The 18619-nt window shown below is 38.7% G+C and overlaps 1 protein-coding gene across 1 annotated transcript in view; it reads left to right on the top strand.

Annotated features, from left to right (window-relative positions):
- Positions 1 to 16562: 16562 nt before the first annotated feature.
- The window catches only part of LOC110203061 (sulfotransferase 1C4-like), a 45076-nt gene continuing 43019 nt past the window's right edge, over positions 16563 to 18619 (top strand). The window contains exon 1 of the mRNA XM_020979489.1: positions 16563 to 16838. Coding sequence (XP_020835148.1) covers positions 16661 to 16838 — 178 coding nt within the window. The 5' untranslated portion in view covers positions 16563 to 16660. The remainder of the gene's footprint in view (positions 16839 to 18619) is intronic.

The raw sequence follows: 18619 nt of genomic DNA, 5'->3' as shown, positions 1-18619 counted from the left end.
GTCATCTCAAACCAAGAGGAAAAGGAATATAATAATGATGAAGAAACTCAGCAGATTAAAAATTGGTATCAAAAAATCTTCTGCATATAATGCCACAAGAAGTTTATAGCACAGGCTAATGCATAATATTTTTACCAGAAATGTATACAACACAGTAGACAAACACAGAGAAAGTAATCCAAATAACCAGACTCCCCAGAACTGCACTCCTAAATAAAAATGAAGCTCTCAACTCTGTCTTCTGTCAACACATTCTACTCTAGAGTCAAAGTCACAGTGTATCCTTATGGAATTCCAGAACAGAGTGGGCAGTCTCAGAGCAAGAGAGAGGTTAGTACTCTGGTTAGAGATACTGGCAACAGTTACTAACTTCTTAATCTCACAACATAATTACCCCCACCATACCCTCCCCTAGTTGTGCTAAAAGTATCCCACGCCTTTCTAAATCCTGTCCTTTCCTTCCCTTCCTGGAGGTCTGATATGGTGTGTGATGTCACAATTAGATTATGAAAACTTCTAAACAATAACCAGCATTCATCCATTCACATTGTGTTTTGAGAATACTCTGTTTTTATTTTCTGGTAGATCAATATTATGAACATTCCAAAAATGTAGGTCTTAGAGAATAAAAAGTCCTGTTTCCTTCTGGTACCTAACTTTGAAGACATGATAACTCCTGTTAATAAGCCATCCAGATTCCATATCCGAACAACTCAAGAACACAAAAGGGCATAAACACACATACACCAAAAAAAGGGAGGGTGAAAGGGTTCTTAACCTTTTTTGCATCATGGAATTTGATATAGCCTATGGTCCCTTCTCAGAATAATGTTTTTAAATGCACAAAATAAAATGCATAGGATTATAAAGTCAATTAATTATTCTGAAATACAGGTAACAAAATATATTTTAACACATGTCCACAGACCCTAGGCTAAGAATGCCTAAACACAAAAAATACCAATTCCGTTTTCCAAAATAGCAGATTTTAGCCATCACAACTTTACAACCTAGATGAGTAGAAGGCTATAATAATCTGTACTTTCATCAGGGTTGGGAATATTTTTCCCACCCCAAAATATTTCATCCTCCACCTATCATGGAAAAATTCCAATAGTTGGAATCCAAAGATTTCTTTGGATCTTTAAGGCTTTCAACCTTAAGGAATCACCAATTAAAATGGAATGTATGTATTAACAACTTAAGCAATTATCAACCAACATCTTAGTGTACCACTGAGTGTACTATGGAAATATGACAAAGGACAGATAAATGGGATTATGGAAAATATGCAAAAGGGATTAGAAAGAAGTCCAGGATCCAGGAGAAGGGAATGAAAAGACAGGTGGGAAACCAAAGATGAACATTACTGACTTCACAAATTAGCTTCAGTCATACTCCTCATCATTAGTGAAAAACTTTCCCCAAGTGGCCAAGAAATGAAGCCAAGAACTTAAGACAGAGCATCTCATTGCACTCATCTCCCTTTCACAAATAGGGAAAGGTGGGGGATGCAGAAGAGATCACTATGGAAGGCAGATCTTGGAGATTTGAGAAGTAATATTTTTTCATAGGTCATACATTTTTAAATAAGTTTTAAATCATTGCCCCAACATGCTACAACACCTCAGCCAAAAGACAAACATTTATTTTGGGATGGGAAAGGAAATTAGCTTTGTACCCAAACACCCATATGAGACAGGCACCTAAAAAAAGAATTCATCCTCTAGTAAGATAGTCCCTGTTGGTACAACTGTTCTCAGAGTCTTCAATCTGGCATCCCCAGGTGAGACATTTGCCATAATTAACAGCATCCTTTGAAGTGAACTTCATTATGATGATTACACCAAAGAATCATTTCTAGTCTGGTCTGAGAGGAAGAGAATTATGCAAGACAAGGCAATATTAATTGCTTGGTTTGGGAATTTATCAGAGATCCCCTTCTGCCTTCCAAAACTCTAGTTTTTCCTTCCCAGGCTCCCTGGAATACTAAACAAGAAATCAAGGATGTAACTGCTTTCTCTATCTAATGTCTTCTCATGTTCTGAGAGTCCATATAAATCTGTGTCAGTCTTGGGCTTTCTTTTCAAAACTTTTTCTGTTGCCACTTCTCTATCTCAATGGCCAGGAATAAGATGACAGAAATGATGGATCTGGAATGGAGTTCACGGCCACTTCATGAAATTTCCCAAGTGAAGGCAATTACCATGACAAGGTTTATTTGCAACTACTAGGATCAAATCTGGGATTTCAAAGCTAGTAGGCCTAATGTTCTATTCATTTCTTCCTATCCAAAGCAAGTATGTAAACGAGGCCTGTGGAACAGGAAATGAGACCTAGAAGATTTGTCAGCCTCTCTCACGCTTACAAAAAATAGTTCAAGGGATAGGGGGAACAGTTTGCTTGCTTCATAAAATGGATGTTTGGGAAAACCTACACTGTGTCTATGGAATACAAAGCTTAATCTTCCCAAAGTACTGGGAGGTAAGTCATGAGGACCTGAGTTCAAATCTAGCTTCAGACACTTACTAGCTGTATGGCCCTGGGCAAGTCACTTAACCCTGCCTCCAAAACAAAAACAAAAGTACTGAGAAGTCTATTTCTTATCCAAATCCTCCTATCTACCTAACTTTTGTAGTATCTGAGCAAGAGTTCCCATGGATTATATGCAGAAAAGCTAGCGGACAGTTTGCTCAAACAAAAAGTATAACTCTTTTTAAGAGAACCAGCGGAAGAGTTAGGTTAAGAAAGCAGTTAGAGGCCATACTGTAGAGGATGTTAAAGACTGGGCCAAGGAGACTGAACTTAATCGTGAATGTTTATCAGGGTGGAAGGATGAAATTAGGAGCTAGGAAAGAGATGGAGAATTTTAATGAATGCATCTAATACATTGCCTCAACCTGATGCATTTGAATGTGCATCTCTTATACACACAGTGGTATAGCAGATAGAGAACTGGGCCAAGTGGTCCACTTGCCAAAATATTAAAAGAACAAACAGAAGGTCCCTAGCATGTTGGGAAGATCTCCTCTGGAAAACTTATAGATGGACATGGACAGGGAGAGTTCAGGGTGAGAAAACATGGATGGATTTTAATCTGCACCAGTGGAATGACTGGCTAACGTTAAGAAAATTTTTATGGTATTTCCCAGTTTGTAAACTATCACAGATTTTAACCTCTCTTTTCTATTACCAGAATTTTGATCATTCTATTAGACTAGAAGAGAAGGATAGGAAAAGAGAAAAACAAGAAGGATTTTAAAAATCTGGACTCATGAGAAACTATATAATAACTGCCAAAATAAGGATTGAGTGTTTTCTGTAGATATGCCCCAAAAGTTATCTATGGCTATCTTCCATGTTTACAGATGACTTGTCTATGTCACTTTTGCATATGAGTGCTTGTATAGATTAACTTTCTCTATTGTGATTAATGTATATCTTAGAATATAATATTAGCATACTAATATGCTAGGATTTTTTATATCCTAGGAAACTACTTCTGTAACAAGGAGATAAAACATAATAGGGTTACACAAGTCTGCCAACCTTATTTGTAGGTCACCTCTCAACCTGCTACGTACCTTGTTTCCATATTATCTTGAATCCTAGGGAAACCCAGAGATACATTTGTTTATCTTCTTTTAAATTAATACAATTATAACTGCTTTCTCATTAATTAATTAGCTCAAGTCTCTACTCCATTTCATTAAATATTAATAAAAAAGAAACCTCCTTTCCCAGTAATTTCCCAAGTAGTAATTACTACTATTTCTTTATAGTAAATTCCTTAATCTCCTATTATTAAATGTTAATTTTTAATGTACATGCAAATGAAATCAATAATAAAAATAATTATTCACAATATTTTGGCTATGAGAAAGATCACAGCCAGAGTTACTTCAAAGCTTCGAAGCTTCAAGGAATAGCTAGAGTTAATATATGGCTTTAAGGCTGATAAAATACTTTACATATATCTTCTCATTTGATCTGCACAACAACCCTGTGAGGAGAGTGCCATTATTATCCCCATTTTATATAGAAGGAAACTGAATCTGCGAAAGGTTAAGTGATTTACCCAGGGTAACATACTAAGTATCTGAATCAGGATTTGAACTCGGGTCTTCCTGACTCCACCTCTAGCATGTTATCCACTGTGCCACATAGTTGCCCTCTCAGTGGAACACCAGATGACCACTTTGAACTGCATAATTTCACAATTCCTATCCCTCCAAATACTGATTAAAGTTTCTCAAGAATCCACCACATATTGTCTTCCTCAAGATAAGAATTAAATTCAGTCCCTCAGAAAATGTTATCTTATTTTTTTTTCCTTTCTAATCTCTTCAGTTAACCCAGGAAATAATCTTTCCAGAACACCCTGGAAGCCAGCCATTCCTCCCAGACTCTTCATTGATTGTCTAAGATTATCTCACATAGACTCTCTGAATGCACATGGAAAACCCCCTCATTACAAGACATTTCCAACTAGTAACCAAACTTACAACTCAAACCACCTTTTTCTGCAACATTCTATTTGACTCTTAAAGATACAGTAACAATATCTCTAGTTTCTTATGGGAGAGCTTAGTGAGAAATGTTACTTTTTTAAACACAGAGAAGCAATCCCCGAGTCTTAAATTCTTTATTCTATCTTCCTTTCAGGAACCATAGGACAAAGAAAAGTGCGACCATCAAATAGAATGATGGTGACATTGTGAAAAGTTAGCAAACTCATTTCAACATTTGGAATCCTATCTTTAAATAGGTAAGACCATTTCAGATTGTTAGGTGTAATAGGAGAAATCCCCCACTTAAGAGCACTAAATTTATGGACAATTCATACAAGCAGGCAATGGGAAGGCTTGAGGCCAGAATGTCCTCCACCCCTGGGGAAAGCATTGCAATATGGGGAAGGGGTGATTGGGGAGGAGGGGGAATGAAGACAAGGAACATTGGTCTAGAATGCCTGAATGAATGTCCTACTTTTTCTTAGGCAAACTTAGAAAAGCGCTTCTATTATGTCAATGTTAAGTACTTGGGAGACAAGCCAGACAGATTCTCTGCCCCCTAATGCTACCTGATGCTAAGGCTGAAAAGGCTGCTTCACTGAAGGAGGATATATATATATGTGTGTGTGTGTGTGTGTGTGTGTGTGTGTGTGTGTGTGTGTGTGTGTGTGTGTGTTTCTGTCATCCTGAGTGGAAGTTCAAATTCTAATTTACCATAAATATAGCAGCATTACAGTAAAGAGTAATTCAGTGCAGTTAAAATCATATTATTAGTATTAGGCTTCAGATAAGGAAATTATGGGTCAGCAAAGTACAAACATATTCTTTTAAGTTCATGCATTTGTTTCTCATCATCACAACTGGTAACTATTTTAGCATTACCAAAGATTGTGTTTCATTAGTAATGTCAATGGGCAGCATCACAAAGTGGTAGAGGCTAAATTTGGGCACAGATGACCTTGGTTCAAATCCCAGGCCTGTGTGACCTTGGGCAACTACCTTTCTTTTTCCTCATCTGAAAATGAATGGGCTTGAATTAGATGGTTTCTGAGGTTGCTTCTAGCTCTAAATCTGTGGTCTTTTTCTACATTATTATGTGACAATTTTAACTCTCTCAATTAACTTTGTGACATTACTAGTAATGATGATAATGAAATCATTGTGTATAGCTTTTAAGGGCTAAGGAAATACTAAGCAGTGACCAGTCTGAAAGCAAGAGAGGAGAGGTAAAGTAGGATGGACTGATTTGGAGCCTTCCTTACTACAGATTGAGATTTAGTGGGGCAAGGACAGGTATATAAAATTTCAATATGAGTGGAGACTCTGTGTGAAGGGTAGCTGGGAGAAAGGATCAACTGGGACAAAATTTCAAAAGCCCTGTCCTACACACTGGACCTCTCAGAGAAGTGAAATCAAAAGTTTAGCAATTCACCACCTCTTCCTGGCACTAGGATGGGACTATGTTGTAGGTTTAAGGTGATCAGTGAGGGCCTAGAAAAGGTGCAAGCATGGGTCAGGTAGGTGGCACAGTGGATAGAGCACTGGCCCTGAAATCAGGAGGACCTGAGTTCAAATCTGATCTCAGGCCAAACACTTGACACTTACTAGCTGTGTGACCCTGGGCAAGTCACTCAACCCCAGTTGCCTAAAAAAAAAAATGCTAGCAAGCTTTCAAGGAATATATATAAAATAGTAATGGTGTTGGTTTCACTTTTGACTTTCTGTACATTACCACCATGTCATCTGCCGTTTCACCTTGGAAGTTCCTTTTGCCCCTGCAGCTTCCTTCTCCTACTGGTGAGTTCTTCCTACCTAGAGCCTCCATTTTGGGGACTAGGCCAGCCATTCTTCATTCTTCTCCCAACTCTGCCTCTGACTCTTTGGACTTTGCCCTCACAACCTAGTTTTTCAGCTCCTTTTTATGCGTTTATTCTCCCCCTTTAAAGACAAATGTTTTCCAAAGTATAAAGCCTAATGTAAATGAGAGCTGTGTTGGTGGCTATCTTTCTAACTATATCTGAGTATTGCTATAAAATGATATTACTTGTTTAAAAGACCCCTGCCTTCATCATGAGCTAAGGGTGAAGAGGGTGAGTAGCAAGAGAATGGAGTAAGCCATAGTTTTAGTGAGTGTTTTCTAACTGATTGTGTCCAGAAGGGAAAGATCCCAGTTCACCCACAGCGAAGAAGCCATAAAGTAAAACAATGAGAGAGGAAGAATGAGCCTTCCTTTGATCCTTCTCTTTTATCTTGGCTCTAAGAAATCAGTAGCAGAGGGGTGCGTGTGTGTGTGTGTGTGTGTGTGTGTGTGTGTGTGTGTTTCTGTTCTGTGTTGTCTTCCTCAGGTTTAGGTGACTGAGATGATCCTCGCTGAGAGTTCATGTCATGGTGAGCTTGGAGACAGGATTGCAAGTGGGATGATTTGCAATGAGTCAGCCTGGCAACAAAGTCCTGAGAAGCCAGCAAACCTGGGCCAAATAGGAGGTTTGGACTTTGAACTGGGTCTGTGCACTGTAGGAAACAAACTAAGCTATGAAGTTAATAATCCTCTTACCCTCTCCAGAGAGTCCGAAAGGTGGGAGGAGAATTATGCCTCCCACAAGAGAGAGGAATAAGTTTGTATATTTGTTATTATATTTTTTTAACTTAAAAAAAAAGAAAATCGTGATATAGTTTACGGTCATGAAGGAAGGCATGAGGGAATTCAATGTCAACTTAAACCGTAGAACAAAGCTCTGGACAAGCCCTGGATTTTTGGATTGCATTTCAATATAGAATCTGGTTGAATAGAAAGTACTCCTTCCTGGGGCAGCTAGGTGGCACAGTGGATAGAGCACTGGCTTTGGAGTCAGGAGGATCTGAGTTCAAATCCAGCCTCAGACCAAACACTTGATACTTACTAGCTGTGTGGCCCTAGGCAAGTCACTTAACCCCATTGCCTAGAAGGAAAAAAAAGAGTACTCCTTCCCAATATTCATGAAGTCTGAAAAAGCCCAGGGCTAGTATCTAGTACCAGTCTCTGAGTAGCAGAGAAGCAGCATGGTCTAGTGTCCTGGAATTAGAGACAGCAAGACTAAGGTTTCTTTTCAAAGAGAGAATAGTCAAAGACCTCTCTTTTTGAAACCAAAATAGGGCAAGTAGAGGAAGGACTAGAAATAAAAAATAATAACAAAAATGAGCCATGGGTACAGCACTTAAATATTGTGCCTAAAGTTTTATTTTCTTTAAAACTTATTTTTTAAGCAATAGTATTTTCTTATTATCTAAGTTTAAATGTTTTAATAAAGAGTTATGTTTTTATTTAAAGAAATAGATAAACCATACCTATGGCAAAAGTTCCAATTGTTAAGTAATAGAAATATTATTTTTGTTTAAATGGATTGCATATGCCCACTTATCTGTCACTTCTCTAATAGAGACATTATCTTTTTGTAATAATTTACTCATTTTTAGTTTTCAACATTCACTTCCCTAAAATTTTGAGATTTAAATTTTCTCCCCCTCTGTCTCCTTCCCTCTCCCCAAGACAGAGTGCAATCTGATATAGGCTCTACTGATATATTGATATTAAGCATATTTTCACATTAGTCATGATGTAAAGAAGAATTAGAACTAATGGGAGGAACCACAAGAATGAAGAAACAAAACAACAAAAGAAAAGGAAAGCAAGTAGTATGCTTCCATCTGCATTCAGACTCCATAGTTCTTTCTCTGGATGTAGATAACATTTTCCATCATGAGTCTTTTAGAGTTATCTTAGATCCTTGCATTGCTGAGAAGAGCTAAGTCTATCAAAGTTAGTCATCCCATAACAACATCCCACTGTGTACAGTGTTCTCCTGGTTCTGCTCATTTCACTCATCATCAATTTATATAAGTCTTTTGAGGTTTTTCTCAAGTCTGCCTGCTCATCATTTCTTATAGCACAATGGCATTCCATTACATTCACATACCACAACTTGTTCAGCCATTCTCCAATTGATGGGCATCCCTTCAATTTCCAATTCTTTGATATCACAAAAAGAGCTGCTACAAATATTTTTGTGCACGTGGGACCTTTTCCTGTTTTTATGATCTCTTTGGAATACAGACCTAGAAGTGATATTGCTGGGTTAAAGCGTATGCACAATTTTATAGCCCTTTGGGCATAGTAACAAATTGCTCTCTAGAATGACTGGATACAGCCATTATCTTCTGCCAAGGAGACAGTTGAGAGAGAGACATGGAAGCTGTTTGTAACTTTTTAAAAAGAAAAATATAAAATTATATCCTTTTAAATGTATGTAAAAATTAGTGACATTGCCACCAATTTTGACTCTCTGGACATTACTACCATGTCAGCTGCTTTCTCACCCTGGAAGTTCCAACTGTCTTCCCAACAGTAGAGGCTCATAGAAGCTGTTTGTAACTGTTTCTATCTGGAGGATCAAGGAGTATAGAACTAGTGTCACATGGCCCAACTTATGAACCAATTTGTGGAATCTGAGAGATTGCAAAAGCTCTTTAATCAAACTCAAACCACAATCCTTCAATTTTTGCATGATACCATTTGCTGCTGACTCCTTTTTTGTGTGTTTTTGGGTTTTGTTTGTTTATTTTGCCTTAGACTTATAGTTCTGCTTTCTAGGATCCCAACAAGTCAACCTTGTAGCATCATGGAGTTAGACATTGTAAGTCATCTAACCTAACCATCCAAGTTAGATAAGGAAACTGAGGCACAGAGATACCATTAGATCATAGATCCAAAACACTTGCCTAGACTGTACATGGAGCATTGTGGTAGGCGCAGAAGGAATTGACATGACACACCATCCCTACACTCAAGGTACATAAAGCCTAGTTGATGGCAAAGGCACAAATGCTGATGATAATAATATAAGGATCATGGTGTAAGAGATACAACAAAACTTAGAGTTCATCCTGTCCACTCCCTTATTTTACAGATGAAGAAGATATGGCTCAAAAAGATTTAATTATTTGCCCAAAATTTGAATTCTCCAGTTCTTGAATTCTTCCCATTACAGTTAGTTGGTCAATAAACATTTATTTAAGCACCTACTATATGCTAGGTGGGACAGCTAGGTGGGGCAGTGGTTAGAGCACTGGGCTTGAAATCAGGAAGATCTGAGTTGAAATCTGGCCTCAGACACTTATTATCTGTGTGGCCCTGGACAAGTCACTTAACCCCTATTTGCTTCAGTTTCTCATCTGTAAAATTGGAGCACACTGAAGAAAAGAATGGCAAACTCTTTTAGTGTCTTTGCCAAGAAAACCCCATGGACAAAAGTCAAGGAGTCACTTAGAGTTGGATACAACTGAACAACTGAAAAACAGCAAAGGTCCCAGGTACTGCATTAAGCACTGGGTATACAGATAAAAAAAAAAGTCTGTCCCTGACCTCAAAGAGCTTACAGTCTAAAGAGGGAAGATAATACACAAAAGGAAGCTGAAAAAAGGTGAGTGCACCACAGGGTACAGTGTTGGGGGTCTGATGGATAGGAGTATGCTGCTGGAGAGTCAAAACCAAGTGTAGCAGCTGATGGAAAATATAGCATTTAGCTGAAAAGTTCTGAGCCTCTATAAAGGAATGAGTCTTGCTTTGCCCACCAGCCCTCCACATAAGTGCATAATAGAGCTGCAAAACAAAGGGTCAAGGGAAACCTGTTAAAGGGTCAAGTGAAGTCAGTTAATGCTGTCTGTGAAAGCCTTTATGAAAGTGACAACTGAATTAAGCTTTAAAGAATGAGGAGGAATTTAATATGTGAAAAGGAAAAAGAAATACCATTCCAAGTATAGAGAGGAACATAAGCAAAGTTTCAGAGGCAGGAGAGAGGACAGTGTATGTCTAGAAGGCAGAATATTGTCCACTTTGAGTAGAAAATTCAGTATGTGTAGGGGCTGTTTATAAAATAAAGCCGGGAAAGTACCCTGGTGCTAGATTGCATAAGGCTTTGAATGAAAGGCAATGGAATTTGAAATTTACTCTTTTTTTTGGGGGGGGGGCTAGGCAATAGGGTTAAATGACTTACCCAGGGTCACACAGCTAGTGTCAAGTGTCTGAGGTCGGATTCAAACTTAGGTCCTCCTGACTCCAGGACCGGTGCTCTATCCACTGTGCCACCTAACTATCCCTAAAAAGTGGTAGTGATTCAAGGAGGGCTGAGGAGGCTACATGTGGTTTACTTATAACCAGCTTAGAAAATGATCTAGAAATTTTAGTGATCTAGGACACAGCTGGGTGGCTAACCAAGATAATCCTACATTTCAGGATTGAGAACTTCAGTTTCCTCTTGCCACCTCAGTGCTGAAACAGGATGCTGACAACTTGCCCCAAAGGCAGACATGCACTCTGAGCTTCCTGAGTTGCATAAATAAACCAGCAACCTTGGGAAGAGGCAGGAATGGCCTCAGTTCAAACTGCTTCATTTTACATATGAGAAAACTAAGATCAAGAGAGATTAAATGATTGCCCAAGGTCACACAAGGAACCCTTCTGCCCCACTAAGGCTCTCTCTTTCACCGTCAAAGTTCGTGTGGGTGGTACGCAGTCCCAACAAGCCCCCACACTCAAATTCAAGTTTATTCGGAGTCTTCATCAATTGCAGTACCCCCCTCTATTGCATTTCAGCTGAGATGTGTAATCTTAACTGTCTGCTGCCTGTCTGCAGTTCTCCTGCTGCTAAAAACAGTAACACCAACAAGAATTTCAAATAGCTAGCATTTATTTAGCACTTATTAGGTACCAGAACCTGTGCTAATCACTTTATAAATATATCATTTAATACTTACAACAACCTTGGGATGTAGGTGCTATTATTATCCCCATTTTACAGTTGAGGAAACTAAAGCAAACAGCCATCAAATGGCTTTCCCAAGTTCACATAACTAGTGTGAGAGGCTAGATTTGAACTCAGGTCTTCCTGACTCTAGGCCCAGTACTCTAACCACTGCACCTCGTACGCTAATATTCATATCGTCTAAAACCTTACCCTGAATCATGATGATGATTATTTTTTAGGATTTGCAAATTGCTTTACATGCATCATCTAATTCTATTCTTGTAACTACTCTTTAAGGTAGATACTACTATTATTCCCATTTGATGAGGAGACTGAGTCTCAAGAATATTAAGTGATTAGCCCAGAGTCACACAGCTATTAAATATCTGAGGAAGGACGTGGCCTTTTTGTCCAAGATTCTCTGCACCATCATGTGCTACCTCTCTGCTACCCAGAGATGAATGACTGGCCCTTGCCTCTGCACTAGCCCAGGTCACTTTCCTGTGCGGAACTCCTAGAAAGAAATAACTTCTGTGTAACCTGATTCTGACTCTGAAAGTAACAGCAATATTGTACAATGATCAATTATGAATGACTTAGCTATTCTCAGCAATACAATGATCCAAGACAATGCTGAAGGACTCATGATGAAAAATGATATCTACCTCCAGAGAAAGAACTGATGGAGTATAAGTACAGATCAAAGCATACTATTTTTCACTTTCTTTATTTTTTTATGGGTTTTTTTTATCTTTTGGTCAATTTCTTCTTTTACAACATGACTAATATGAAAATATGTTTTACATGATTGCACATATATAACCTATATCAAATTGCTTACTATATTTGGGAAGGGGGATTTAATGGAAGGAGGGAGAAAATTTGGAACTCAAAAAAACTTTTTAATTGAGTGTTAAAATATTTCCCCTACCCACAGAATGAAAGGTACTTCCTTGTTACCCAGTTTCTGCAGTTTTGTAGACATCTTTGATGACATATTTTTATTGTGGTCTCCTTTATCTCCTGTCAATTTCTGGGCTCCACAACCAATGTTCACCTTCCTACTCTATTAGTACTCTCCATAGTGTTTAGCTCTTTCTCTCTTTTCATTCCTTTCCAATTTAAAGTTCTCCTGACTAAATTTGTAAGATTCCAAACCCATATATATTTTACTGGTCTTTCACAGGTATACTCAATTATAAGAAATTATTATTAATAGCTAATATCTTGGGGAGCTTTCAAGACTCTCCCCTTTTTCTAAATCCTCATTTTAAAAAGTTCAGCTCTTCTTCAGAAGGACATTACTGATAATGAGATGACATTGACTCTCATCCATCTTACTCAGATCCCACCCAGTGTTCTGCTCAGGCTTGGATGGGGCATACATTCTTTGAATTGATAGTGTAAAGCTATGAATGGTCTGGTATAGAGACACTTTCCCTATCCGAGAGATACTCAGTCCTTCATTTTAACATAGTTCATCTCTAATCACGTTACCCAATTAAATTTGATTGCTGTTTGATGAACAACCTACTGTTTTGAAGGGCATATAAACTGTGAGTCTGGGCTGCCATGATTTTCTTTGGTCTGAGAGATGGCCAAATGGCCATCCTTTTATTAATTACCTGCTGGCCTTATTAATAAATTAATTACCCAGAAACTATGTCTCTCGAATCTTTTTAAACATCACACAATCCTTTGTCAAGAATTTAGCATTCCTGTAATGTAAACCATGGTCCAGAGATCCAAATTCCATCCTCAGAAAACATTTCCTTAAATTCACTGAAGCATAGAGTAGATGAAGGGTAATCAGACAAGATAAAGCAGAAAAGATAGGCTTGATCCAGACTGTGAAGGGATTTAATGCTAACCTAAGGAGTTTTTATACTTTAAGCAGACCACAAGAAGGTATGAAAAGTTTTATTTAGTAAAGAAATAATGTAAAATAAGCTGAAAATGGTATGTGTACACAGAATCATCTCTGCATTTGTTACCCTTATTAAATAAGTCAAGCTAGAACAAAAAAAAAGTGCAAATAGCTAAGGGTTTACACTCAAACCTTTTTATCAACTGTTTTTGATATCTGCCAAATGTAAGCCTCACTTCCTAGAACTGGCTGTAGCTCTATAGTTGTAGATGCAAATGCAGATGGGGGGGAACATTGACCTAAATGACTTTATGACTTACTTTGTCATGGTATTTCTAGGTATGGTGAAACCTCCACTCAGACTGCTTAGTTATGCTGGTTAGTTTGCCCTTCAGGGGGAGCTAAGATGAAAGGTGTGGTAAATATGAAGAGAACCAGGCTGGAAGTCCCTCTGAGATGTAAAGTCTTCCTAGGTCTGGATAGGAGCAATGTATACAGTTTAGTCAGATCTTTTTTGCGGGGGAAGGCAATGCATAGGTAGATCTAGGGCCTAAGATGCTATCTGAAGGGTGAGGAGGGAAACAAAAAGGAGATCTGGAGATTCTTTTTCTTCTGCTTTCTTCATCAAGGAAAGGGGGGTGTTTCTAGGTAACATTCTGTGAGAAAATTGTGTAACCAATTTGGGTGGGGACAATTCTAGAAACAAAAAACATAAATCAGTGTATGTGTATGGAGGAGGAAAGGAAACAAGAAACAAATGAGATGAGTTTCTGGCACATTTGTCAAAGAACAACTATTAAGACATTATATGGTTACACATTTTCCTTTCCTTATTTTACTCTCTTCCCTCCCAAAACTTACCTGTTTCCCCATAAAGTTTAGAACTAAAACCCTGGGGGAATGGAGGTTTAGTGGAGAAGGAGCCACTGAAGAAAGATTATTTTGTTCCAGTGAGAGGAGAAAGCCTGCATCTTCTACAGAAGAGAAACTAATTAAAGAAATGAAGTCAAGAGGTGAGCTGGCGGAAATAAAGAAAATAGAAGGGAACATAAGTTGGCCTAATCCTGAAGCTTGATCATGGAACCAAATAGAAACTGGCTATAAATGGCAATAAATAAAAAGAAACAGGAAGGAAGAATATGGCATAAATATATCTACCAAGCTAGATATTATTGTTGCTGTTCAGTTGTTTTTTTTAGTTATATCCAACTCTCCATGACCCCATTTGGGATTTTCTTGGAAAAGATACTGAAGTGGTTTGCCATTTTCTTCTCCAACTCGTTTTACAGATGAGGAAATTGAAGCACTCAGGGTTAAGTTAAACTGAGGCAGACAGGGTTAAGTGCCCAGGGTCACACAGCTAGTAAGTGACTGAGGTCAGTTTTGAACTCAAGAATGTTTCTCCCTAGGGGCAGCTAGATGGCACAGTGGATAGAGCACAGGCCCTGGAGTCAGGAGGACCTGAGTTCAAATCTGATCTCAGACCAGACACTTAACACTTACTAGCTGTGTGACCCTGGGCAAGTCACTTATAACCCCAATTGCCTCATGGGGAAAAAAAAAAAAGGAGTCTTCCTGACTCCAGGGCCAGCATCTCTGGATGCTCTAGATATCATAGAGAGTAGCCACAATGTAGGAAGACAAAGAGTACTAGAGATGCCCAAGAAAATCATAGAATATCAAATCCAAGAAATTAGTTGGAAATAAAGATATGGCTCACTCCATTCCCATTTATCCTTGTCAGTCTTAGTTCACATTGATGGTGGGTTGTTTCAATGGAAGTGACAACAACTATCACTACAGCAGGAGAGATTTCCAGTTGATATTAAAACTCAAAAGGAAAAATTATGATAAAATCCTTATAACACCTTTGCCTTGGCTTTAGAAAATAAAAGTGAGAGCTATTATTACAACTTTTCTACCCTATTGTTTCCCTAGTTCTCACAGAAATCTGTCAACTACAAATTTTTGATAATTTCACATTCTCCATTTTATGGAGAGGCAGGTAGGTGGCTCAATGACCTGGAGATAGGAAGATTCATCTTCCTGAGTTCAAATCTAGCCTAGACATTCATTAGCTGTGTGACCCTATTTGCCTTAGTTTCCTCAACTGTAAAATGATCTGGAGAAGAAAATGGCAAACCACTCCAGTATCTTTGCCAAAAAAAACCCAAATGGAGTCACCAAGAGTCAGACATGGCTGAAATGACTCACCAACAACTTTATGGAAACCTTCAAGTCCCATCTCTGACAAAGGCTGGCTGTGGGACCCTGAGCAAGACTCTTCACCACTCCAAGAGTTAGATAACTCTCTAACTGCATAAGCCATAGAGAAGGTGCCACACTGCATTGGTAGAGGGGCTTTTCTACCCAGGACTTCCCTGTAGCAGTGAAATCACAAGTCCAGCCTCCATCCCTTATATAAAGACTTTATTCACTAGACACACAAGTCCTTGAGCAGCTGAAAGGGAGGGTTGCTTCTACACCTCTCCACTTAGGATATCACAGGAATCTCTGAAAACATTTGCTACTGCCTATGTCACATGTTTTATTTTTGTCTGGTTTAATACTCCTTAAGTAGGTATAACACTGCCCTACCTGAAATGCTCTGTTTCATGGGTCTTCCCCTTAATAAAGGATCTTAACAGGGGAAAAGAGAGGACTGGAATTACCAGAATTACCATAGAGACTGACATCTTTATTGATGATAAGATCACATTATTACAGATTTAGGGCTGGAAGCAAAGTTACAGACCATTTAGTCCCATTATTTTACAGAACAGAAAACTGAGATTCAGAAATGCTAAATTATTCGGTCAGAGTCACATAATAAGTGTCTGAGGTAAGATTTGAACCCAGATCTTCTTGACTTATCCACTTCTTTCTTGAATCATATAATGGCAAAAATCATAGAAATTCACATTTGTCAGTTTTTCCCCAGTCTCTGTAAGAATCATGCGCCCAGGGGGGCAGCTAGGTGGCACAGTGGATGCAGCTCTGGCCTTGGATTCAGGAGGACCTGAGTTCAAATCTGGACTCAGACACATAACACTTACTACTATGTGACCCTGGGCAAGTCACTTAACCCCACTGCCTAGCCTAATAATAATAATAATAATAATAATAATAATGCACCCATAAAGAAAGCAGAGAATCATTGTATTTGCTTGAGTTTAAAGGAAGCCAACACCTTTGGTCTCAGTCTGTTAAGAAGCAGGCTTCCTATAGGTATTAGTTTGATGCTGAAACTTGGCAAGGTAAAAAACAACCCCAGGGTTTAAAAATTTGGCCCAGACCAAATCAAGAAGTGATGATCATAATAATCTTAATTATGCTTTTTGGCTTCCTGTCATTATGCACTCTTCCTCCAAGTTCCCACTTCCCTTGGGTGGCATTAAACAAACAAGCAAAGATTTGCATAGTCCACCTTCTCAGAACTCACATAAATCTGTGTGAATTCTGAGTTTATTTTGCACATTTTCCTTTGCTGATTCTCTGCCTCGATGTCACAGGAGAAAGAAAAAGAGACAATGGAGCTGAAGTGGAATTTGATGGACCGTGAGACAGCTTCCCAAGTGAGAGGAATTGCTCTGTTCAAGAGTACCTGTGATTACTGGAATAAAATCTGGGACTTCCAAGCCAAACCTGATGATGTACTCATTTCTTCCTATCCTAAAGCAGGTATGTCTCTGGGATTGGGGAGATGAGAAATAGGAGACAGAACACTTGTCAGCTTTTCTCAAGTCCATATCCTATAGCCCAAGGGAGAAAAAAAGGAATCTTTCTAAAATAAGATAGGACTTGAGGACACCTAAGCTGTTGGCACAACTCGGAAAGGAAGAGAAATAGCAAGTATTTGGTTACTATCAAATTATTCTTCCCTGATTAATTATAACTCTCCTTGTAGTGGTTGTTCCAAAGCTCCTCAATGTTCCCAAACCATGTCCACCCTCTTGTGTCTCAGAAGATAATCTCAGTTGTTATTTTACTAAGAAAACTAGGCTATCCTTGTGAAACCCACCACCTTTTCTTTTTCACGCCTCAATATCCCTCTAAACCTTTTCCCATCCTCTCCTCCTTTGTGCCAATGTCTGAAATAGAGAGGGCCCTTTCTTCTTGCTAAAGCCAACTTGTGCCCTTGATCCCATCCCCTCTGATCTTTTCTGGAAGCCTGACCCATTCATTTCCTCCCTCTCCTTTTCAATACTTCCCTATTTCCTGCTGCCTAGCAGCATGCTTAGGTCTCCCACACTCTTAAAACTTCATTTAAAATCCTCACTATCTCCTCCAAATATCATGTTTCATCTCTTGCCCCCTTCACTGCCCACCTTTAGAAAAAAAAAATTATACTTGCTGGCTCCATTTCCTTCACTTCTCAAGTCTTTACAATCTGTATTTTTTTCTTTCACCATAATACTCTATTCTCCAGGATTATCAATTAATCCCTAAAATGCTGGAGCAGCAAGGTGGTGCAGATAGAGCACCAGACCTGACGTCAGGAGGTCTTGAGTTCAAATTCGGCCTCAGACCAAACACTTGATGCTTACTAGCTGTGTGACCCTGGGCAAGTCACTTAACCCCAATTGCCAAATAAATAAAATTAAATGCTAAACCCAGTGACCACTTTTCAATCCATAACCATCCTCACTTCTCTGCTGTTTTTGACACTGTTGGCTACCACACACCCATACTCTTTCCTTCCCTTGCTTCTATGACACTGCTCTCCCCTGATTTCTCCCCCTACCTGTTTGATTACTCTCAGTTTCTTTTGCTAAATGAATTATTCCCCAAGTCTTAGATACTCCCTAAAGTTGTGCTGGGCCATCTTCTCTCTTTATGCTGTCTTATTGATTTTACCTACTCCCATATATACATACATGCATATATATGCATATATATGTATATATGTATGTAAATATTTCTCCCGAATTCCAGTCCTACACCACCAACTGCCTGCAAAACATCCTCCCTCTGAATCTTGATATGTGTAAAACTGAATCCATTTTCTTCTAACAATCCTCTCCAAACTTCCTCATTTACAATGAGGATTCCACCATCCAACTAATTCCCACAGTTTGTAAACTAGACTCTTCTCTTATCCTCCATATCTAATCAGTTGTGTGGTCCTATCAATTCTGCTTCCAAAATCCCTCATGCCTTCCATCATCCCTTTCTCTAAATTCATACATCGATCTTCATCACTTCCCAGAGAGCTTCTCAGTTGGTCTACTGACTTCTGATCTCTTTTCTTTCTAATGCTCCACCTAGCCACCAAAAGACAATAGGATAGGGGTTGGATCTATGATTTTATTGATACGAGGAATTCCCTAGTGAAGTAACTCACTCTTCCAATGCAAGGTAGGTAGCTCCTCAGAAATTTGAGATTTAAATTTACACAAGTGAAAATAATAATTTGGAGGATGAAACAAAGAGAAAGACCTTAAGAATAATTGGACTTCTTG

Source organism: Phascolarctos cinereus, unplaced genomic scaffold (assembly GCF_003287225.1).
Source record: "Phascolarctos cinereus isolate Bilbo 61053 unplaced genomic scaffold, phaCin_HiC Scaffold_7;HRSCAF=346, whole genome shotgun sequence".
In the NCBI taxonomy this organism is placed as follows: Eukaryota; Metazoa; Chordata; class Mammalia; order Diprotodontia; family Phascolarctidae; genus Phascolarctos; species Phascolarctos cinereus.
The sequence above is the reverse complement of the archived record's forward strand: the minus strand, read 5'-3'. Positions and strand labels throughout refer to the sequence as shown.